Genomic DNA, 23088 nt, shown 5'->3' on the forward strand with positions numbered 1-23088 from the left:
TCTGTTCATGTCTTCTGCCCATTTCTTCACTGGATTATTTGCTTTTTGGGTGTGGAGTTTGGTAAGTTCTTTATAGATTTTGGATACTAACCCTTTATCTGATATGTCATTTGCAAATATCTTCTCCCATTCTGTCAGTTGCCTTTTAGTTTTGTTGATTGTTGCTTTTGCTGTGCAGAAGCTTTTTATCTTCATAAGGTCCCAATAGTTCATTTTTGCTTTTATTTCCCTTGCCTTTGGAGACATGTCGAGTAAGAAGTTGCTGTGGCTGACGTCGAAGAGATTGTTGCCTGTTTTCTCCTCTAGGGTTTTGATGGTTTCTTGTCTCACATTTAGGTCTTTCATCCATTTTGAGTTTATTTTTGTGTATGGTGTAAGAAAATGGTCCGTTTCATTCTTCTACATGTTGCTGTCCAGTTCTCCCAGTACCATTTGCTAAAGAGACTGTCTTTTTTCCATTAGATATTCTTTCCTGCTTTGTCAAAGATTAGTTGGCCATACATTTGTGGGTCCAATTCTGGGTTCTCTATTCTATTCCATTGGTCTATGTCTCTGTTTTTGTGCCAATACCATACTGTCTTGATGGTTACAGCTTTGTAGTAGAAGCTAAAGTCAAATATTGTGATGCCTCCTGCTTTGGTTTTCTTTTTCAACATTACTTTGGCTATTCAGGGTCTTTTGTGGTTCCATACAAATTTTAGGATTATTTGTTCTAGCTCTGAGAAGAATGCTGGAGTAATTTTAATTGGAATGTAATTTAAGCATAGATTGCTTTGGTTAGTATTGACATTTTAACAATATTTGTTCTTCCAATCCATGAGCATGGAATGTTTTTCCATTGGCAAGGATGTGGAGAAACGGGAACCCTCTGGCATTGTTGATGGGAATGCAAACTGGTGCAGCCACTCTGGAAAACAGTGTGGAGGTTCCTCAAAAAATTAAAAGTAGAATTACCCTACAACCCAGCAATAGCACTACTAGGAATTTATCCAACGGATATAAAAGTGCTGATTCATAGGGGCACATGTACCCCAATGTTTACAGCAGCGCTTTCAACAAAAGCCAAATTATGGTAAGAGCCCAAATGTCTATCAACTGATGAATGGATAAAGAAGATGTGGTTTATATATACAATGGAATACTACTTGGCAATGAGAAAGAATGAAATCTTGCCATTTGCAACAATGTGGATGGAACTGGAGGGTATTATGCTAAGTGAAATAAGTCAGTCAAAAACAGAAATCATATGTTTTCACTCATATGTGGAATTTGAGAAACTTAACAGAAGACCAGGGGGAAAGGGAAGGGGAAAAAATAGTTTCAAACAGAGAGGGAGACAAACCATAAGAGACTTTTAAATACAGAGAACAAACAGGGTTGGTGGGGGATGCCGGGGAGAAGGGAAAATGGGTGATGGGCATTGAGGACGTCACTTGTTGGGGTGAGCATTGGGTGTTGTATGTAAGCAATGAATCATGGGAATCTACTCCCAAGAGCACACTGTATACACTGTGTGTTAGCTAACTGGACAATAAATTATATTAAAAAAATAAAATTAAAAAACAAAGAAAGAAGAAAGCCAAATTTGAGGGGAGAGGAGATGTTGTTGAACTTGAATCTATATTTCTGAAGAAGAATCGCCTGGAATTTTATAAAAGCAAAGAACACAAACATCATCTTTGTGTTTATATTAGGGAGTAAGCATTTTAAAGCGTGCAGTATGTATTTTAAACATTTTTTTCTTTTTAATCTTTCATTGCACCTAAAGAATGCTAATAGTTACCAAATTGTTCTTTGGCAGAGTAACCTGGTCCTCTCAGAAAAGAAAAAAGAAAGGAAGTGTGATAGGATGTGATTGTAGCACAAGACAAAATTATGGGTCCTCAACCCTGAGCAGATATTACCTAATCCAATGATGCCAAACTAAGTTACCCAGGAGCATCTCCCCTCATTGCGTTATGTACATTACACAGCAATGAACAACAGTTTCCATGGCTCCTAATAATGAGACTTTTCTCTTTATTACGAGAGCAAAGTGGGGGCTTACAGATAATATCTGAGCTTATCTTTGAGCTGCTCAGCCTCCTCATCTACGTGCCACAGCTTCTCTCAACTGGTGCTGGTTATCTCAGGAATAAAGTTTTCAGTCTCTAGAAACAGATTTCTTCCTACAGCCTGAAAACAGAAGGACAAAGATCTTGTTATGTGCACTAAGATGGTTGAGTGGAACGAGCATGACTCCTGGCCTGTCACTAACTGTGATCAGCTTTTCAAATCTACATGGAGTGCATTCCCAGCAACTCGTGGCGTAGTGAGGAACACGGATGTTTGTAATGACGCATTCCCACGAAGCAGCAGTTCTAACAGCCTAGTGACCTAGCTTACTCATTCCAGTTTCTTTGTGCAGAGACCTTTTATTTTCCCGAGTCCTTCGCCATGTGCTAACAATTAGACAGTGACTCCATAAATGAATGCCATGGATGGTGGGTGATGTGTTTTCTTAGTTCTTTATTAAAAACATATGGAGATGTTTATATATAAATAGAAAACAATAGAATGCTGCCATCATGTTAGCAGCAGCTAATAAAATTCTACATGAATAGAAATTAAACATGTCTCTACCTACGCCAGAATTCTGGTTTACTGACATCTGAATATCCTGTGTAATTCAGCTTGAAAAGATGTTTTATTATTTTAGGCTTTTTATTTCTAGTTGGGAGGAAATTGTGGGGCAAGACTTGTTTGCTTTTTGGGGATTTTTGTTTTGTTTAGTTTAGTTTTTGTTTTGTTTACTCTTTCCTTTGCTTAATCAAATTACTTTATTAGCAGGGATGATAAATTCTGCCCAAGCAGACCTTTTATTATGATCATGAAAAATAACTTTAAACTCTATGCATTTGTTTAACTACAGTCCCCGTATTTTTAAATTAAAACCGAGGACTTGTGGCCTGACACTTGGGAGAAAGCTTCAGCAGACAGGGTGGTGGAGGGTGGAGAGCTTTGGAAAGCAGACCTCTGCATCTGAATTCTGGCTGCTCCACTGACTGACAGGGTAACCTTGGAAAAGTTAGGTAATGTTACTAAACCTCCATTGCTTCCTCTGTGAAATGAGAACTACAGTACCGCTTGTCTCACAGAGTGGTTGTGAGAATTACCTGGCATAAGCTGGAAAGCATTTCCTACAATATCTGGTAATAGGCAGCCCTGAAAAATGCCACCTGTCATCTTTGTAACAGCTAACTGAATGGTTTATGGGGAGACCATCCTTGGAAGTTTGAGAAGTATAGATGCTCAGTAGTAAGACCAGTGAGGACAACCTTATTAAGTGCAAATTCTGCACCAGGCTTCACCATGAACTCTTCCTTACAACTCCGTGAACTGGCTGCCATTGTCATGCCCATTTCACAGAGGAAGAAACTGAGAGGTTACATAGACGGCATGAAGTCACACAGCCAATGACTGATTCATCTGAGAATTGAACCCAGTCTGAGTAATTCCAAAGCCCATACTCTTTTATCTCTCTGCTAAACTGGCTGCCACACATACCGTTAAAAACTTCATTATATACATTATTTCTTTATGTTCCTAGCAACATCCTGTGACATTGTACAGGGGCATTCACAAACTGTGGAGTCCCTGTCCCTAGGACGTCTGTTCATTTGCAGCCGAATCAGAGGGCCAAGAAGTTCTTAATGCACATTTTGTGAAGAGCTCTGGCAAGTTCAACTCACGCAGCCACTCTCACTGTGATCCACGAAGGTCTTACCTTTGAAGGTGCTCAAAGCTCCACGTGCACTGGCTCATTATTCAAGCTTTGAAAAAGAGCATTTCTCCCACCCTACCGATGGAGAAGCCAGAAGCCAAGATGACAAGACTTGGGGACAGAGAGAGAAAGCCAGTGACCCCCTTGGTAGTCCAGCATGGAATAGAATAGCGTGGGTCCAGGGCTGTGTCGCCTCACCAGGCTGCTCCATAGTGTTGGGTCTCACAGCCAAACTGCTGCCTAGCCCCACTTTAACCTAAATAGTGCGACACTAGGAGCACTCTGTCTAATTTTCTTGTTGGAAGGATGGGATCTGCCTGTAGTGTGGGAACCCTCACATATAAGATTATCCGATTATGTTTTCATTTACAGATTATTGTGATGTTTCTATTCTCTTTTTTACAGAGGGTAGAGTTTGGGGTAAGAAGTAGCAGGACATATGAGGGGAGAAGGTTAGGACTGCCAAATAACATGTCAACTTGCTGACCTAGCATCAGTGTGCTAGCTAAACAAGCCCTGAATGTGAGACATTAATGCAAATATTGTGCATATTATTAACTCTAATGATGCTGCTGTTGTGCAGTAGCCACAGCTGAAAGCTGAGATGACACATTTGATTATGAGTGCCTCAGGTCCTTCTCTGAAAATCACCATGAAGACAGAAACCTCCTAGAAACGAGGGTGGAAATGTGAGAAGACTTCTGCTTTGTTAACTTTATCAATCATTAGCAACAAAGCATGTTGCTAATCCCACGGGCCACCCCATTCAGTCCTATAATTGCCTGCAAGACCCTCCTTTAGAATCCACCGTTCCTGTTCTTGCCCTTGTAACAATAGTACGCTTCCATGGCAAGTTAGGAGATCATCGTAAAAAGGAATCTGTTCTAGACAAAAAAACATGCAGCCCTCAGACTGTTATGTAAGTGAGAAAGCATTCTAATTCAGAACAAGCCTTACTTATCCCTCCATCCTATGCTAGTGATGGCAGTGTGGAGTCCTGGCAAGTGTAGGACTCCAGACTCAGCTCTACCATTTGCAACTGTGTGACGTTGAGCAAATCACTTGACCTCTATAATCCTCGTTTCCTTTTCTGTAAAACAGCAGCAACCTTAGAAAGCTGCTTCGTCTACTTTATGGGTCATAGAAGCAGATAAAAGGAGATTGCAAATGTGAAACCTCTCTGGAAGCCCTGTGCAAATGTTATTAATTGACTTTTACTGGGTGAGTATTAAGGAATGGTTAGCGGTGCCATCCAAGGATAGCGTGGGAATAACTCAACCAGGTAGTTGTTGGTAGTAGACCAGTCTTGGAGAAGTGAATGGCTCCTGAGAAACAGAAGGTCAGGCTAGTTTTTAGGTCCTTAAACTTGTGAGTCTTAGGGCTGTGTGGCAATTTAGTTGTGCAACCTGGCGACAGCGTCTTATATTCTAAGCCCTTGCAGTGACAATACAGCCTGCATGAAACCACTGTGGGCTTTCTTAGCAGACTTTATTTGGAAAGAGCTTACAAACTAGTGGCCTGACACAGTTGCCAGGGTTTCAAGTGCTCTGGTTGTACACCAGAGAGAGCAGTGCTTCATGTGTTGTCCTATTAGCTCCCTCCCTGGGGATTCAACAAATGGAACAACAACATCAGAAATCCAAGACAGACCTGTCGGTTTGATGCCTTTAAGCTTCAGCAGAACTCACAATTAAAATAAGATCAAATATTCATTTAGAGGAAAGAAAAATGGAGAAATAGGTCCGCAGGGCATACCTTCTTTCGTCTGAGCATGACTCACACTATCTGGAGGTACCTACCATGTAGGAGGAATCGTATCCTGGTACACACTAGGCATTTAAGAAAATTGGTGGAAAGACTATTATTGCTAGCAGAAATAATTGAGTAACTTCAATATTAAGCCTTATATTTCCTTTCATTATATTTTTTAATCCTTCCAAGTCAACTTGTGTTTGGCAAATCCCAAAATGAGTAATTGTACATCTCAGAGCACTTAACTAACATGCAGACCAGACCGGAGGTCAGGCAGAGAAGCGTGTGTTTTGGTAAGAACTGCCGAGGAGATAAAGCATTTGATTATTATTGTTTGATAGTTCCTAAGGAGAAAGCACAGAGGCAACAGATAACGAACCAAACACTTTTCTCTTCTGTTTAGGCAAATATTTCCAACTACAGCCTGGTGATGGAGTCTGATCTGGGAACCTTCTTACCCTCTGGGCTCCAATTCACTGGGAGCGAAAAGGCCAGGACCATCGTGGAGGAGGTCATGAGCCTGCTGCAGCCTGTCAACATCACACAGGTCTTTAGGGCTGGAGAAGGGACAGACATTAACTTCTGGATCCAAGCTGGAGTGCCTGGTAAGACCAAACGATGAAGTTGGTGTTCCTTAGGTTCTGCTACTGATTTAAAATAAAATTGCTATTCAAACATGCCACAGAGGATACTGATAGGCCAGTTAATACACGGAAACTCTAAGCTTTGTCCATAATCTGATGACTTCCAGACTTGGAATAATAATACTCATTTGTATTTTTTTTCTAAATTATAAGTTCCTCACTCCCAGAAATTCTGCTTTACTGATTCCTGGATTGCACCTACAAATACGTTTTTTTTTTTTTTTTGGTTATTTTTTAAAACAGGTATCTAAATGGTGATCTCATGACCAAAATTTGAGAAATCGAGTACAAAGCAATTATTACTATTAATATGCTTCTAGTTCTAGCTCTGTGCTAGGAAATCTTTTCTGACCCAAATAATTCCCTACCCAAATACCATGGAATCTGAAATTTTACCAGTAGAGCTTTATTTTTTGAGGGTAAGGTACTTCCTACTCATCTTTTTTTCTTAATGAAAACTCTTGGACATAAACTAATCTCACATGATCAGTGATTTATCAGGTTGATATTTTTAAGACAAGTCCTGGGGAAGGATAAACTTACAAAATAGGAGTTGGCCTCAAGAGGTCACAGAACTAGAACGTGAAACAGTCTTTGTATACTGCTTCTCAAATTTGCCCTAGACTGGCCATCGGAAAGGGTTATTGATGATATTAAGCATCTATGAACTGAAGTTGTTCCCTCCTTATATCCATAATCAAAAACATTGTTAAAGGATCTATTTATATTATGCCATTCAGTAGTTTTAATGTTACTGTTTCCAGAACTATTTCTGTTGCTACAGAGCATTCATAGGTGCAAAATAGACTTCACCAATAGCATGCTGCATGGATTTAAGATTTTTTAAAAGCTTATCCTTAAGATATTGTATATTTTTAAAGCATATTTTAAGTTTGAAGGTTTATAATAATCTTTCATAACTAAAAATAGAAGGAGCTTTCCTTTATTCTAATACGAGGACCTAGATTCTGTTTCATGGCATGTGTACATTTTAACCATATTTTGAAATATCATTTGCATTGATGGGGCTGTGCATCATCTGGACAGATCTGAGACTCCTCACATTTCTGTCAGTTCTAATTATGATCAAGGTCTAAGGGAAGGCAATTTGCCCTTTTAAGCTATATGGAATAATTTGTTTGAATTTTAGATTTTTCCCAAGGCTGAACTTTTTTCATAGGGATGTTCTCAAAAATTGAGAAAGCCTGAGTAAGTTTGTGGGGTGGTAAATGTGAGGAAAAGACTGACAGACTGTGGGTGAATTGAAGTGGAGACCGGGGGTGTGTGGAGGGCAGGGGAGGAGCTGAAACCAAAACCAGAAGTAGAACAAAGAAACTTGTAAAATCTCTGCTCCCAGGGTCGCTTGCTTTCGTTGCACTGGATAATTGAGAATTTGCTCTAGCTTTATTCCTTCCATGTAGATGTTCATAAGAATGGTTCTGTTTGCAATTAACAGGTTGGTTTGATTGTCTTCACAAAGGTAAGGAGGCCTTTTCCTCTTGCCAACCTGAGGTCAGATTTGATCACCAACTAATGGAGTGGAGTGGGGAATTTGAGCTCCATTATGGTTTCTTGAGAATTAATACAAGTTACAATTTCTTGAGCTCTTGTTACTGACCAGGCACTCTATGAAGCTTTTGTAGACACTCTTTTTTATCCATACAACCATGCTAAGGGGAAGGTACAGTCATCCCTATTTTGCAATTAAAGAATCAGATTCAGAGGGACTAAATAACTTAGCCAAGGCTATCCTGCTCTTAAGGGCAAAAGTTATCCTGAGACCAGGCCACTTTGTTTTCAAGGCTGGTGGCCCTTTTCCCACAATGTGCAGCAACACAGGGGAGTCTGGAATGCTGAGATGGCCTTCCAAATCTATGGCAGTGTCTGAAATGTTTGTCTTACTCAGCTCTTACTTATGCAAAGGATTTCAGTTCATTCCTGCTCTAGAAAATTTTACCCCTGGGGAAAGGAGTTTGTTATTGTAAATAACTACTTATTTCTTCTAACATTCTTTGTTCCACTCCCCTCTCTACCTCGGTGGATCAGGAAGGCTTATAAAACGTCAGTGGTTCATTTAGACTGCAGCTAATGTTTCCTGGAATTCTTTTTAATTTCCTTCAGAATACTGTAAGATGGAACCAAATTATTTCTGTCTTCCCCTATTACCATTAAGCTATCTTTTGATATTTCAAATTTGGTCTATTTCTGGAAGAAATGATGGAACTGCTTATATTGTGTCTCTTTTTACCTACTGAAAATTCTGGAATTTTAGAAAAAGATGAAGAACCATAGTTAATCAGAAAAAGAAATAAAAATATGCCAGCTGTATGTATACCCTCTATTCATGAAAACCTGGCAAGTTGCAGTAACTTAAACCTAAAGATGGCATTCGAAATATTAATTATGATTTAAATAACTGCTCACCTAACTTTTGAAAAATTAATGAGAAATAATATCCCAAACACCATCTTTCTTCTTTCTCTTTTTCTTTTCTTTGCTCCACTGACTCAATAAGTATTTATTGAGCCCCTACCATGTCCTATGCCTATCAAATTTCTGTAGTCTGATGGCGGGCCCCATTTTTTTTCATGTTCCTTGTGTACTCAATAGTGAAATACTAATTAAGAACACAGATAGAATTAAAATTCAACATGATTTTCATTAATTATAGAAGCCAAGTAGATTGATTGATGAAAGAAAGGTTCATCTTTGGAGAAGAGAGATGCTGTCCTTCATCCATCTATATGATATCCATAATGGACATAATAACTATCAACATAAAGATAAGGCTTTGGAGGGAGGAAGTTTGTTTTTTTAAAGTATCTTAGATGTGTTTTCCACATAAACTGACTATTCTAGATATTTTTACACTCCAACCTACTCCCATTGCTACTTCCTTCTATACTCCTTCCTATTCTTCCCTTCCAAATCCTAGATGCTCTTTAAGGTTCACTCTGTTTTCATCAGTATCCATGAATCCTTCCACAACAGCCCATGGCACTCTATTGCTTTTCTAAATTTCCAAAATACTTTTGTGTCCCACAATCTGGCATTTGAATTACACACTAATATTGTTCTTGGATTACTAGGAGTACCCAGTGATCAATTCTTTGAAGTTAGAGTCAATGGTTTCTACTTTTCTTCTTCTGTAGTTCTTAGCTTAATTTTGGGAAACATTTAAACTCTTATAAATCTGACATGAGAGGAGAAAACAAAACCACAGAAACAATTATTTTCTCAACACGCTTCGGGTCCCTCATCTTAAGACTGTGGAGAAAATGAAGGGTGCTGAGAAAAGAGATATAAAGGTAGAAAAAATAGTAGAAGATTGGCATAAATTAGGGAGGCTACAACAGTTAGGATTATTTCCCTTAAAGGAATAAAGACTGAAAGGAAATGCAGAATAATATCTTCTAGTCTTTTAATGATTCTCATACATTAATGGTAAATAGTTCTCTGACTCTTTCAAACACAACACAAGAGCATGGCTTAGAGTGGTCTAAGAGAGATTTTGGTTAGTCTCTATTCAAAAACTCTAGAGAGCAGAGAGACTTTCCATCTTAATTTTTTTTTTACCTGATTCTCTAATTACAAGCTCCAGGTTAGAACAAGAGGAGTCTATTTCATTCGGAATATGTCAGTAATGAGATATAATCCACGTTTTCCAAGTGTCCTTGCATGCATCCTTCTCAGACATCTTCTTTCTTTAGAAACTCTTCTATGAAATATACATTAATGAAAAAATTAGATACTCTCTTAATGTGACCTGAGGGAGTGAGCCTACCCTATTCCATACCTACCAATAAGAGTTTCCTCTGCTTCAAACTCTGAGTCAACCTTTTTCTAATATTGTTGGCATGTGGTAGACAGTGCGCTGGAAAGAATTAGAGTGTGTTTTCTGGCTTTATAGTGTCTAACTGCATGGGCTGTCTTAGGCAAATGATGTCATTTTTCTCAGCCACGCTCATTTTTTTCTTTGTATTTTTTAAATTGAAGTATAGCTGACACATGTTGCATTGGTTTTAGGTGCACAACATAATGATTTAACAAGTCTATATGTTATGCTGTACTCACCACAATGTAGCTACCACCACAATCTGTCACCATACAATCCTATTATAATACCATTGACTATATTTCCTATGCTTTGCCTTTCATCTCCATGATTTACTCATTCCATAACTGGAAGCCTGTTCCTCCCACTCCCCTTCACTCATTTTGCTCATCCCTCCAGCGCCCTTCCCTCTGGCAACTACATTTGTTCTCTGTATTTATAGGTCTGTTTCTGCTTTGTTTCTTCATTTGCTTTGTTTTCTAGATTTCACATATAAATGAAACCATATGATATTTGTCTTTCTTTATCTGATTTATTTCATTTAGCATAATACCCTCTAGGTTCATACATGTTGTTATGAATGGCAATATCTCATTCTTTTTTGTGGCTGGATAATATTACATTCATGTATATACATATATACATATATACATATATATACACACACATACATATATACACACATATATATACACATATACACATACACATATAGATATATACACGTACACACGTACATATATCACATCTTCCTATTCCATTCATCTATTGATGGGCACTTAGGTTGCATCCATATCTTGACTATTATAAATAATGCTGCAATAAACATAAGGGTACATATATCTTTTTGAATTCATGTTTTAGTTTTCTTTGGGTAAACACCCAGAAACAGAGTTACTGGATCATGTGGTATTTCTATTTTTACTTTTTAGAGAAAACTCCGTACTGTTTTCCACAGTGGTTGCACCAATTTACATTCTCACCAAAAGTGCACATCCTCATCCACACTTTTTCCCCCATATCCTCCTCAACACTTGTTATTTTTTGTCCTTTTAATACTTGCCATTCTGAAAGGTGTAAGGTGATGTCTCATTGTGGTTTTGATGTGCTTTTCCCTGATGATTAGTGATGCTGAGCATCTTTTTGTATCCGTTGGCCATCTGTATGTCTGTACTCATTTATTATTAAGCATTCTTACTAGTTATCTACTGTATGGCACTAGGGAATCAGTAGTCAAGAAGATAGATAAGATCTGTGCTCTCACAAACTATACATTCTATTGAGTGAGACTTGGTTATCTTATATGCAAAACAAGTATGGTAACCACCAAGCCACAATATGTACTCCTCCTCCTCTGTCCCCTATCTCACTGACTGGCACCACCATCCAGAAACCACAGAGTCATCATCCATTACATACAACAGAATGGTCTCCAAGTCCCACTTACTCTGAATTTCATTTATTTCTTAAACCTGTTCACTTCTCTCCACCACACAGACCTGTCTCATCAGTATTCACTGAGTTTCCTATGGCAGCTTCCTACTAACACCCCAGCCTGCGTTCTTAGACCCCTTCCATCTAATTGGCTCACTGCTTCCAAAATGAACATTCTAAATTGAAAATCAATCTATTAGTTGGGTTGCTTTTCCTTGAAAAATAAAACAGAAGAAAAGAGAATTTTAAATTCACTTAAAAAGAGCTCAGGAATGAGAGGTTATACAACACTTGATTTAGTCCACTACCACATCAAGGACCTTGGTTCTTTACATCTTTCCATTTTGCCATCCTCAGCATGTTGACTTTTGTCTTCAGACTAGTCCCCCCACCCCACACCATGTTCCAAAGATAGCAGCAGTTGTTCTAAGCAACAAATTCTCACACACTGTGCAACAGTGGAAGAGAGAATGTCCATAATGGATATCTCTTTTTAATCGTGAGGCAATCTCACCCAGAAGCCGCAAACCAGATTTTTTCCCTAGTCTCATTGGCCAAAATTGTAAAACATGCCTGTGGCTAAATTAGGCAGAGGCGATGGAGTGGAATTACCAACACTGGTTTATTTTGATCAAATTTTACTTTCTGGGCCTAGAGTGGGGCCCAGTCACCACTGAAAATGTAGCCTCCTGATATACAAGAAAAATTGGGATTCCTTAGGAAGAAGATGAGGATTTCCTCTGGTAAGCAACTAAGAAAAGCTGCAATATCTGTTTGTCTCTGCTTCTTGCTTAAAATCTTTCAACATCTCCCCGTTGTCTTCAGAGTATAATCTTTACCTAGCATGGAATTCAAAGTGTTTCTTGTTCCACTCTCTGGTGTGCGGCCACCACACCAGCCATGTCTGGTGTCATGGCTCCCCACCCCTTTCTGTTAATCTCCTGTACAAATCTCATTCCCCGAAGTTCCTGGTACACCTGTGCTCTCCCATTTCCTTGCCATTGGACCCAGTTGGTTTTGTTTTCTTCAGCAGCTAACTCCTATTCATCTATGGTTCAGCAACTTGTTCTCCTCTCACAAGCCTTCTTTACTCCTACTGATCTGGACAAGCGTACCTTGGGTATGCCCCCATAATGCCCTCTCCTTGCGGTGTTTACTCTTTTCACTGTGAGGTGATTGATTGTGAATTCCTCAGAGTTCCAAGTACCTGAGAAGTGCCTGGCCCTCGACAAAGTGTCCATGAATCAAATGCTGAGTAGGTAGGGTTTAGGTTTGTAGAAAGAGTAGGATAATGTGAAAGAGGTTTATAAACTCTAATGCCATAACTATAAGCTGTGATTACTTTAGGGACAGCTTTGCTTCATTGAGCTGTCCTCTTTCTTCACATATTGTATTGTTTTTAAAATCACAATTTCTTTCATCATTTTATGATTAAAAAGTTCAGACTCCATATTGAAGTACCAAATATGCAGAATACTCAGAATTTCACATATTTTCCATCTTGTTTGTTTCTAATACCTCATATGACATTAAACAGAACTAAACAAAACTTTCCATTTCTACATTTCCAAAGGCCTCTCTTCTAATATGTTCCAAGAAAGGAGAAGGTCAGGACACAAGCAGGAATGGTAATGTAAAATAAATTGAAGGTCCAACCTCTGAACCCAGGACTCGTACGTCTCCTAGTCCCCAGATGGAGTAATCCAACACTGCATCTCTATGCCCCTTTCTGTTCCTGATTAAGAGATTCCTCCTTTGTGGTGGAAACGCTCTCTGCCAATAATGTCTAGAGAGATCATTCCTGGTTGGTGAGCAGACCTCGCCCCACTGGGTACATGAAAAGAGCAATCTCTGGTTTGTGACTCTAGCCTTCATTTAAACAGGTGGGCAGTTTCATTCCATCCTCAAGCATGTCTCAAGTGTAAACCAGGTGCTCTAGACACGTAGGACAGACATGAAAAAGATTTAGTATGTCTCTGCTCTTGTAGAGTTTACATTGTAGGGGGTGGGAGAGGGAAAGAGGAAGGAGAAGAGGCAGACTACAACAAAGAAATCAAGAATGAGAAGAAATATTAGAAAGAGAGAAGGGTAACACAGGAAATTATAGCAGGTGGCTGCCTCTTATCTCCAGCTCAAGTGAGTCAGAGCTCTTGCTTTAATATTCCATGACTGCTATATGCTAGATAGATATGTATACCATCCACATCAATAGTACACTATTGGAAATTGCTCATCAAAATAACTAATAATAGTTTTCCCCCTTGCAGTCGACCTGCTTCAACTCCACAGAAGCCATTGAGTATTTTGACCAAAGCAGACCTGGCTCATGCCTCTGGTATGACTGACTACAGCGTAGGGCCAGAAGAAGGCATTTTTTACACTATTGGGCAGTTAGTCACACACTGCTTTATGAAGTCTCTTCTGTTGTTACCTGGAACTGTTTTTAAAGCACATATTTTCACTTTAAAGTTAATATACTTTGTATTTTATCTTCTTAACTGAATCAAGGAGCAAGAGAGTATTTCATTCATACTTATATACCCACGATACTCACTATTACCTGGCACATGATAGATATACAGCAAATGGTTGCTGATTAGATGTATCGATTTGAAGAGGAACACAAGAAAAGCTACATCACAGTAAAAGGAAGCTTTTGGTATAGCACCAAGATAAATACTACATGCAGAATAACTGTAGGAGCTCATAAGATGGGAGACAGGAAAGACCTGGAAAAGGAGAGCTTACGTTGGCTATTGAAGACTAGTATCAGAATGGACAGAAAGGGTAGAGAAGGGCAGTTCTGGTGACAGAAATAGGATGAACAAAAAGCAGGTGTCCCCACTGGGAATGGTTAGGGGAATAACGTCACTGAGCAGAGGATTCATCTTGGAGAGCAGTGGGTGGTAAGAACAGTTGAGTATCTCTGGGCCAGATGAAGAAGAGGCATAAATTTCGGGTGGAAAACTCTTGTAGCTGATGCAGAGTCACCAGAAATCTTCAGCAGAAGAGGGACTTGACGAGAACAGTGTTTTAGAAGGGAGTCCATAAAGTTCATACCAGTGGATACCCCATCACAGTCAGGCAGGAGACTCAGTGAGAGGACTGGGAGTGAGAAGGCAGATTGAGGAATTGCAAAGACAATTGCTGTAGAAAATCAGAGGAAAACATGAAATTATTCCTCCACTTTCTGTGTTATAATGACTCTCAAAACACTATGACTTAAATTTCTCTCTCAGCTGTTTTCCATGCCTTCCAACGATGTAGCCTAGAAAAATTTCATTTCTCTAATTGCCCCTATCAGGGTCTCAAGGTTAGTTCTTCTGGATTCCCCATCCTATGCATTTGAATTTCTGTCAGTTTCGCCTAATACTTTACAGATACTCAAATTAACTTCTTATGTAACACTTCATTCAACAGGTAGCTATATTATAAATAAATTATGGAGGATACAAAAATAAGAGGAGACCCCTTTTCTCTAGGAGTTCACCAGCAAAGACTGACTGTGAGTTAGTTTACTTAATAATCACAAAAATAAGGAGGAAGACTTCATCATGGAAAACTAAATAAAGCTACATTGAAAGTTTCTGAGGAAAAAACCCTTAAAATTATATGAAGGCCAGTAGAGTCGAAGGAAGTAGGACCTCAAAATATGTATCCTCCTTGCCAGCTACATAAACTTTGTATATCCCTACTTTAAGTGTTAGATTGTAAAATTCAGAATGGCCTGGCATACAAGATTATTTTAAATTATGAATTTAAAAATTTATTACAGAAAATTTCAAGTGGATACAAAAGTAGAATAATTAATGAATCCCCATGTATTCATCACTTCAGGAATTCTTCATTCGTGGGCAATTATATTTCATCCATACCTTAATCACTCTCCTACACAGAGATTATTTTGAAGCAAATGCCCACCTTTATATTATTTCATTTGTAAATATTTTAATTTGTATCTCTAAAAGGTAAGGACTCGTGTGTGTGTGTGTGTGTGTGTGTGTGTGTGTGTATGTGTGTATGTGTGTAACTACAATCTATTATTCCTCCTAAAAATATTTTACAATCATTTCTTAATATCATACCAAATATAGGGCCAGATTTCAAATGTTTTCAATTGTGTGCAAACTGTTTCCCCCCTCCACAGTTTTCTTTGTTAAACCAGGATTCGGGGGCGCCTGGGTGGCTCAGTCGGTTAAGCGTCCGACTTCAGCTCAGGTCACGATCTCGCGGTCTGTGAGTTCGAGCCCTGCGTCGGGCTCTGGGCTGATGGCTCAGAGCCTGGAGCCTGCTTCCGATTCTGTGTCTCCCTCTCTCTCTGCCCCTCCCCCGTTCATGCTCTGTCTCTCTCTGTCTCAAAAATAAATAAACGTTAAAAAAAATTAAAAAAAAAAACAAAAACAAAAAAAACCAGGATTCGAATAAGGTTTAAACAATGTAATCAGTTGATGTGGTTGGTATCTCTTAAGTCTTTTTTAATCCATAGGTTTTACCTTCATCTTTCTTCTTTCTTGCTGCTTGTTTGTTACAGAAACCAAGTAATTTGTCCCTTGGGATTTCTTTATAGTCTGGATTTAGCTAATTCCATTCCCATGGAACCATTTAACATGTTTTCACTCTCCCATATATTTCCTGTGAATTGGTGGTTGAAGCTAGAGGCTTCATCTGATGCAAGTTTGATTTTTCTTTACTTTTTTTTTTTTTTTGGCAAGAATACTTCTTAGGTGCTGCTTTTTACTTCCATCAGGAGTAGTATATACTTGCCTCTCTTTTTTTGATGTTAACAGTCATTGAAGGTTATTTCATTGGGGTTGCAAATGATAATTTTGATTATTAGTTGAAACAATTCTATAAAAAAGAGCTTTCCCCTTATTGACTGTCTGATCACCCTTAGGTACTTTCATTTAATAAAGGTAAGATAAATATTTCATTCTTTCCCTTTACTTACCTATTTTAAAATGTACTAGTTGGTTCCTTAGTATCCTCCAAAAATAACTAATTGGATTATTTTTTGCTATTGCTGTTTACTATTAGATTTAAAAATATACATGTGCTTCATTCTGTTGCAGTATGTTTATTTTATGCTCAAATTATCCTATCTCTGGCCAGTGAGAGCCTTTTAAAGCTGGTCCCTGAGTCCTTTTGACATGACTCTTGTAGTTATTGATAGTATTCTAGCTTTGTGATGTGACAAAATGTTCCAGACCATCTTGTATATTTCCTTCCCCAGATCTGGAATTAGCTATTTCTCCAAAGAGCCCAGTTTCTTCTAGAATGTCATGGTATTTAGAGGCCACAGTCTGAACATTAAGTGTGCTTATTGCTAGTGACTTGGTCAATGTTTCTAGGTCATTTCAGTGGATAGAACTAGGAAATATGTATATTTTTTCTCAAAGGAAAAGTATATTATGAAGTATATTTCCAATTAAATCTCAGGATTACAAAGTTGTACCTTACCTCACTGATGTTATATCTGCATTTCCTTTTCCCTTGCCAAAATTCCTGGTTCGTAATGCAACAACATAGCCACTCATTTGCCTTATCCCACAACACACACATAGTAGTTTCAGAATAACAATACCACACAACCAGTAACAGCATGATTATTGAAAGCAGTTTGTTTATTATAGGATTATTTGTCTTTAGTATGTATATTCCTCTAGAGATATACAAATTTCTGTTAACCTACAATACAAATTACCCTTAATGTGATATCATTGCCGTTTTTCATATTTTTGTCTTAAAACCCAAAACTACTAATTTTCAAAATGTTTAAATGCCTATTTATAATTTTTCTTTATAAATCAAAAAAGAGGTTACAGATAGGAATGATTATGAGACTTATTAAAATAATTACCTTGAGTGTCATCATTGAATTCTCAGGATATACTACTGCGTACTCTTTCTTCTTAGACCTGACTCAGACAGTTTCACAATTTCATTCATTCATTCGTTCATTCATTCATTCAAGAGATACCTAATAAATATTATATGACATTCAGACAAGAGGAATAAAGAGGGAATTTAACATGTATTGAGTGTCTGCTATGTCTCAAGTGTTATTCTAGCTGTTTTACATACATTATCTCAAAATTTTATAAGAATCTTTTGAAGTATACATTATTATTCTGTAACCAATTTTCAGATGAGACAGTTGGGGCTCAAGGGGCTTCCTTTGTCCAAAGTAACAGAGCTGTTAAGTGGAAAAACCAGAATTAATATATCGGTCCATTTTATTCCAATGTCATATATAAGGTACACTCCCTATCCTCAAGGAGTTACTGGAGGGTTTAGACACAGGAAGAACAAAGTACAATAGAAGTTCAGGCAAAAGAAGAATTAAATTGTGAGGGGCATCACAGAAGAGGTGACAATTTGCCTGAATCTCAAGAAAAAACAGAGTTTTGTTGGATAGAGAAGGAGTGCATTCCATATGAAATGATGGAAATAACAAAATTGCATAGGTTAAAACACGCAATGGGTTCTTGAAAGGATGAATAGTCTGGTTTGGCTGGAGTTTATTTTAATATAGGGAAATAAACTAAAGCTGAAAAGGTGCCTAGGACCCCAGCTGGGACCTGAATGCCAGTCTGAGGACTTAGGACAGCCAGAAGTGAGGCATGATAGAGCTCAATCCCAGCCATTGGGTAGGTTCCATCTAACCCACATCTTCCTCCTTTCGGAGACTCAAGGCAAAACCTAGCTTTATAGATCACACACCTAACAGATTGGTCTGCCTGTCTTCTAGCAGTTTCTTGCTAAAGCTGAAATTATTTTTTATGTTTTGCTGCTTGAAGTTTTGCCAAATTAAACCTTCTAGTTAGACATAGAGTAGTCCCATGAAACATTGCACAGTGGTCGACACTGGTTGCACTGGAATTCTCAGTGTCAACAATGAAGTCTGACTGTAATTGGATATATTTGGAGTCAAATAAGCCTTAGAGTACTGTGATAGCTCATCAATTTCTTATAAAAAATCTGCTAAAGTGTATTTATCAATTTGATTACTTTAATAAGTATGGGATTATGGAAGCAACAGAAAAAATATCATAATGCAAGAGATTTGGGTAATGGGACACCTTGGTGGCTGTCAGTTGAGCCTCCAACTCTTGATTTCAACTCTTGACTCCAGGGTCATGGGATTGAGCTCTGTGTCCAACCTCATAATGAGCACGGAGCCTGCTTAGGATTCTCTCTCCCTCTGCCCCTCCCTCACTCTCGTGCACATGCTCTCTCACTCTCTCTCTCTCTCTCACTCTCTAAAATTAAAAAAGAAAGAGAGAGAGATTTGGATAAAATTGAGTTCGGATTTGGATAAAGACTTTTTACTCTAGAAATGAGTTATATTTCAATGATATATATAGTAGACTCTTTAGTTCAGGTAACTTTGGCTTAAGATCCTTCCTTTGCTCAGTATTAAAGTTAAAAAAAAACAAAACACAACAACCACTTAACCTAATATTCTCATACATTCCCCTCATGGGGATTTCTAACAGTGAATTAAGTCTCCCCATCATCCTGTTTTTATAACAAAGTGTGAGATTGCATAATTCATGGTAACTAAACTTTCTTTTACCATATGACATTTGCTATCTTAATTGTCCTTCCAGTTCATAATGCATAAATCAAATAAAGTTGAGCTCTGTAAAATCTATTAGTTATGGATCTTTTGAGATCTGAGTGAGCTATTGCCTATTTAGGACAAGTTATGAAAAATGTCCTTAGTATTCCCCCTTCCTTCTTTTCTTTCATTCTTTCTGTCTTTCTCTTTCTTTTTCTTTCTCTCTCTCTCTCTCCCTCCCTTTTTCTTTCTTTCTTTCTTTCTTTCTTTCTTTCTTTCTTTCTTTCTTTCTTTCTTTCTTTCTTTCTTTCTTTCCTTCCTTCCTTCCTTCCTTCCTTCCTTCCTTCCTTCCTTCTTGTCATAATAATTGAGATAGTCTCCTGGCAGGTGAGAGAAAAGAATCTTATGTAGAGAAAGGGCATGGCCTTCATCAATACCCAAAACTATCCGGTTATGGAAAATATAAACCCACATGAAAATGTTTGCTGGACCCATTTTTACAAAATCTACATTTTTGAAGATGTAGTCTATTAATTTTTGTTGATGTCATATTTAAGAATGAAGATATTTATAGATACCGTTTTAATATTTTTAGTCAGCACTGTACTGCAGAGTTCAATACATAAATAGATCTGTTGTCCAGTGATTTCACACTCACTATTCCTGGCAGAAGATTTTATCTGAGATATCCCGATAATTGTAGTCACATGGCATATTAGTTTTAATTGCCCCACCATAAGCTTTAAGTTTTCATTTTGTGCTAGTGTAGTCATAGCCAATATAAATCCAAGATCTGTGTTTAGGTTACGGTTGTGCTTCACACCCTTGACTGCACTTTAAAATCACCTGGAGGGCTTTTAAAATCATATCAACCTGGGACCCCACTCCCAAAGATTCAGATTTAATTGGTCTGGCTGCAGTACCACATCAGTTGCACAAGTCCAGGAAGCATCATTTATTGAGAACATATTCATCCCCAGGGCCCCCGAACTTCCCGGAGCACAAGTCCACTGTGTTCTGTGTGAATGGTACCTGCTGTCCTTGTACAAACTTGGAAGCCTAAAGAGGGGGCATGAGCACACCTGTTTTTAGAAGCTCCCCAGGTGATTCCACAAGGCAGCCAGAACTGAGAACCATGGAAAGGTATAAAATAGCACGAGACAATAACAGCATGTATTTAGGAGCCAAGTAGAAATGGATTCAAATCTTGCTCTACCATTCTTTAGCTGTGGAACCTTAGGAAAGTCATTTAACCTAGTGGAGCCTCAATTTCTTCATAAACAAAATGAGAAGAATAATACCTGCCTCAGGGCTTCTGGGTGGCTCAGTCAGTTGAGCGTTGGACTTCAGCTCAGCCCATGATCACACAGTTTGTGGGTGCGAGCCCCACGTCGGGCTCTGTGCTGACAGCTCGGAGCCTGGAGCCTGCTTCAGATTCTGTGTCTCCCTCTCTCTCTGCCCCTCCCCCACTCATGCTCTGTCTCTGTCTCTGTCTCTCTCTCTCAAAAATAAATAAACGTTAAAAAGATTAAAAAAAAATAATACCTGCTTCGTGTGATTATACTGAAAAAAAAATACAGTCTAAGTGAAATGCTTGGCACAAAGTTCATTCTCAAGAATCCACTATTTTTATTTCAGTTATTAAAGTAAAATTTCTGTATTATTCTAGACTTCTTCAGTACTGACAGAAATCAAATGTGGACAACCTGAAGCAAAATATGGGAAATTCAAGCAAGCCACAAGAAGGGTAGGGTTGGATTTGGGCTGTTGGGTTCCAGCATTTGAATGCTGTTAGGACACATATTCTCTCTTGTGCTTATTCCAATTTCTTTCATGGTGCCTTCATTCTCTGAAGCCAGCTGTCCCTGGAGAGGCTAGCCTATGACCATAGGCAACTCAAGCCTTTTATATCTCTATAGCTTCTTATGCACAGAAGAGTAACTAATTATATTCAACTCAGTTGAGAAGATCACAGTGACCCGGGCTGGCTCTTATATCCACCCCCATGGTCAAGATGTATAGTCCTTAAAATGGAGAGAAGGATAATGTGCAAATGAACACAGTAACCACCTTCATTTCCACTATTCAAATAATTGAATTCAAATAATATAAAATGCACAAAACCTCTGCCATCGTAGGATCTAAGGAAGAGCAGCAGTAAGGTCCCAGAAGCAGTCACAAAGTACCCCCAGTTTAAAACACCTAGTCTCTGGCCACCTGTGTGGCCCAGTCAGTTAAGCATCCAACTTCTGCTCAGGTTCATGATCTAATGGTTTGTGGGTTCGAGCCCCACATCGGGCACTGTGCTGACAGCCAGAGCCTAAAGCCTGCTTCGGATTCTGTGTCCCCGTCTCTCTCTGCTCCTCCCCCACTCGTGCTCTGTCTGTCTGTCTGTCTCTCTCTCAAAAATGAGCAAACATTTAAAAAATAAAAATAAAACACCTAGTCACATCTGCATTGTCTAATACCTGAGTGCTCTCCCCTCCCATCCCCACCCGACAGTCTCTCCTTACCTATGGGAGTGGGGAAATTTAGCAGTTATTAGGAACACACTCTACAGCTACTTTACTGTGCATGTTACCCAAGAATAAGACACTGTGCAAGAACAATCACAAAGACCCAAAGACCCCCTTTAACATTTAACTTGTTCTAGCCACTTATCTACCCCTTGTGGTGGTGAAGGAGCAAGTGTCATGACAGAGGAACAAGATTCATCGCTTTATAGCAAGTGTGCTTTGGACAGGTTATTTAACTTCTCAGAGCTTCAGTTTCCTAATTTGTAAAATAAGGGCAATAATATTTCACAGGACTGTTGTAAGAGTTGAATATATTTGCTAAGCAATAAGGTCTTTGAAAGTCAATTACACTCTAGATATTGGATCTCCAATAAGTGGTTTCAGGGTTTGGGGAATAGCTTTATATTTACAAAATTAACTGAAGAGGCCTTGCTATGAACATGCTCTCATGTATTTAGACCCAGTAGAGAGAATGGCTGGGCATATACTTGAATATCCTAGGAAACACTGCAAAAGATGCACAAGTATTATTGATATTCACTGACCTTTGGGTCTTAGCACACTTACTTTGTGGTTACATAAATGAGTGATGGAGCTGCTGGCATTCACTGTAAGTCACCTTGCTACTTTACTGGTTCAAGGGCATTATTTAGAAAAGCACCCACTCACTTCACTGTTAACATAGAATAACACTTTAGATAAGGAAGTAAAGAAGAAAAAAGCCAACTATTAATAGCAGTACTAGCTCTTCGATGTCAAATGATGCTTCTGGGGATTTTGAGGCTTCTTTATAGTTCCTATTCAGCCAAAGTAAATTGATTATGGGTTGATGAGAGTTGGTGAGAGGATTATAGGAATGAAGGTGTAAAAGCCAACTGGCTCATGGCCAAGGACACAGATGGCACTCTGACTCTTATGGGCAAAATCAAGTTCCAGATTATATGCTATGGACCAGCTATGTATTCTCTATTGGCAAGGAACCTCATTCCAGACAGTGATATTAAAATAGTACGCATCAAAAATATATATTTAGTATGCACCTTTTCTGACCTGAAAATGGAGGAATTACCTGTCTAAGCCTTCTATAGTGTCAATACTCCATAATCAAAATCCCATATATTTCCATAAGTTAAAATTGCTTTCAGTGTAAAACAGTGGTGTTTTGAACAAAGGAGCAGTCTACTCATGAACCTTTACCTTTTAGGTAAGCACAGAATTGCCTATATCAAACAAACATGAATAAAGGTCAGCTATGAATTTTAAATTGTTCAAAAGATTGGTAATTCAACATCACTAAAATGTAGGGAGCAAATTGATGAGAATATCTTGGAAGAGAAAGAATATATTTTCTCAATTTTTTTAAACATCTGGTCTTCATACTAATTTTATTTCAATTTTTGTTAATATAACCACACAAATGCCTGATTTATACAGTTTAAGTATCCCATAGCAACGTGATCTTGTGTTTCTCTCTTTCATTTCCTTCCTAGCCCTCCCCTATTTATTTCTTGAGAGAATCAGGAAAAGGTTTTCTGTTTCTTCTCTGTTGAATCTATTTATGAAAATTTGAACTAAACAGCTTA

General features: G+C 38.4%; 1 protein-coding gene across 9 annotated transcripts in view; it reads left to right on the forward strand.

Moving 5' to 3' along the window:
* CPQ (carboxypeptidase Q) overlaps positions 1 to 23088 on the forward strand; it is a 558393-nt gene that overhangs the window by 379438 nt on the left and 155867 nt on the right. For 8 of the 9 annotated variants that reach the window (XM_058698647.1, XM_058698646.1, XM_058698649.1 and 5 more), the window contains exon 7: positions 5919 to 6120. In XM_058698647.1, the coding sequence (XP_058554630.1) occupies positions 5919 to 6120 (202 nt within the window). Of the gene's footprint in view, positions 1 to 5918; positions 6121 to 20658; positions 20715 to 23088 lie in introns of those variants that run through there. The other variant, XM_058698651.1, reaches the window with a different exon arrangement.

Source organism: Neofelis nebulosa, chromosome 14 (assembly GCF_028018385.1).
Source record: "Neofelis nebulosa isolate mNeoNeb1 chromosome 14, mNeoNeb1.pri, whole genome shotgun sequence".
NCBI classification, from domain to species: Eukaryota; Metazoa; Chordata; class Mammalia; order Carnivora; family Felidae; genus Neofelis; species Neofelis nebulosa.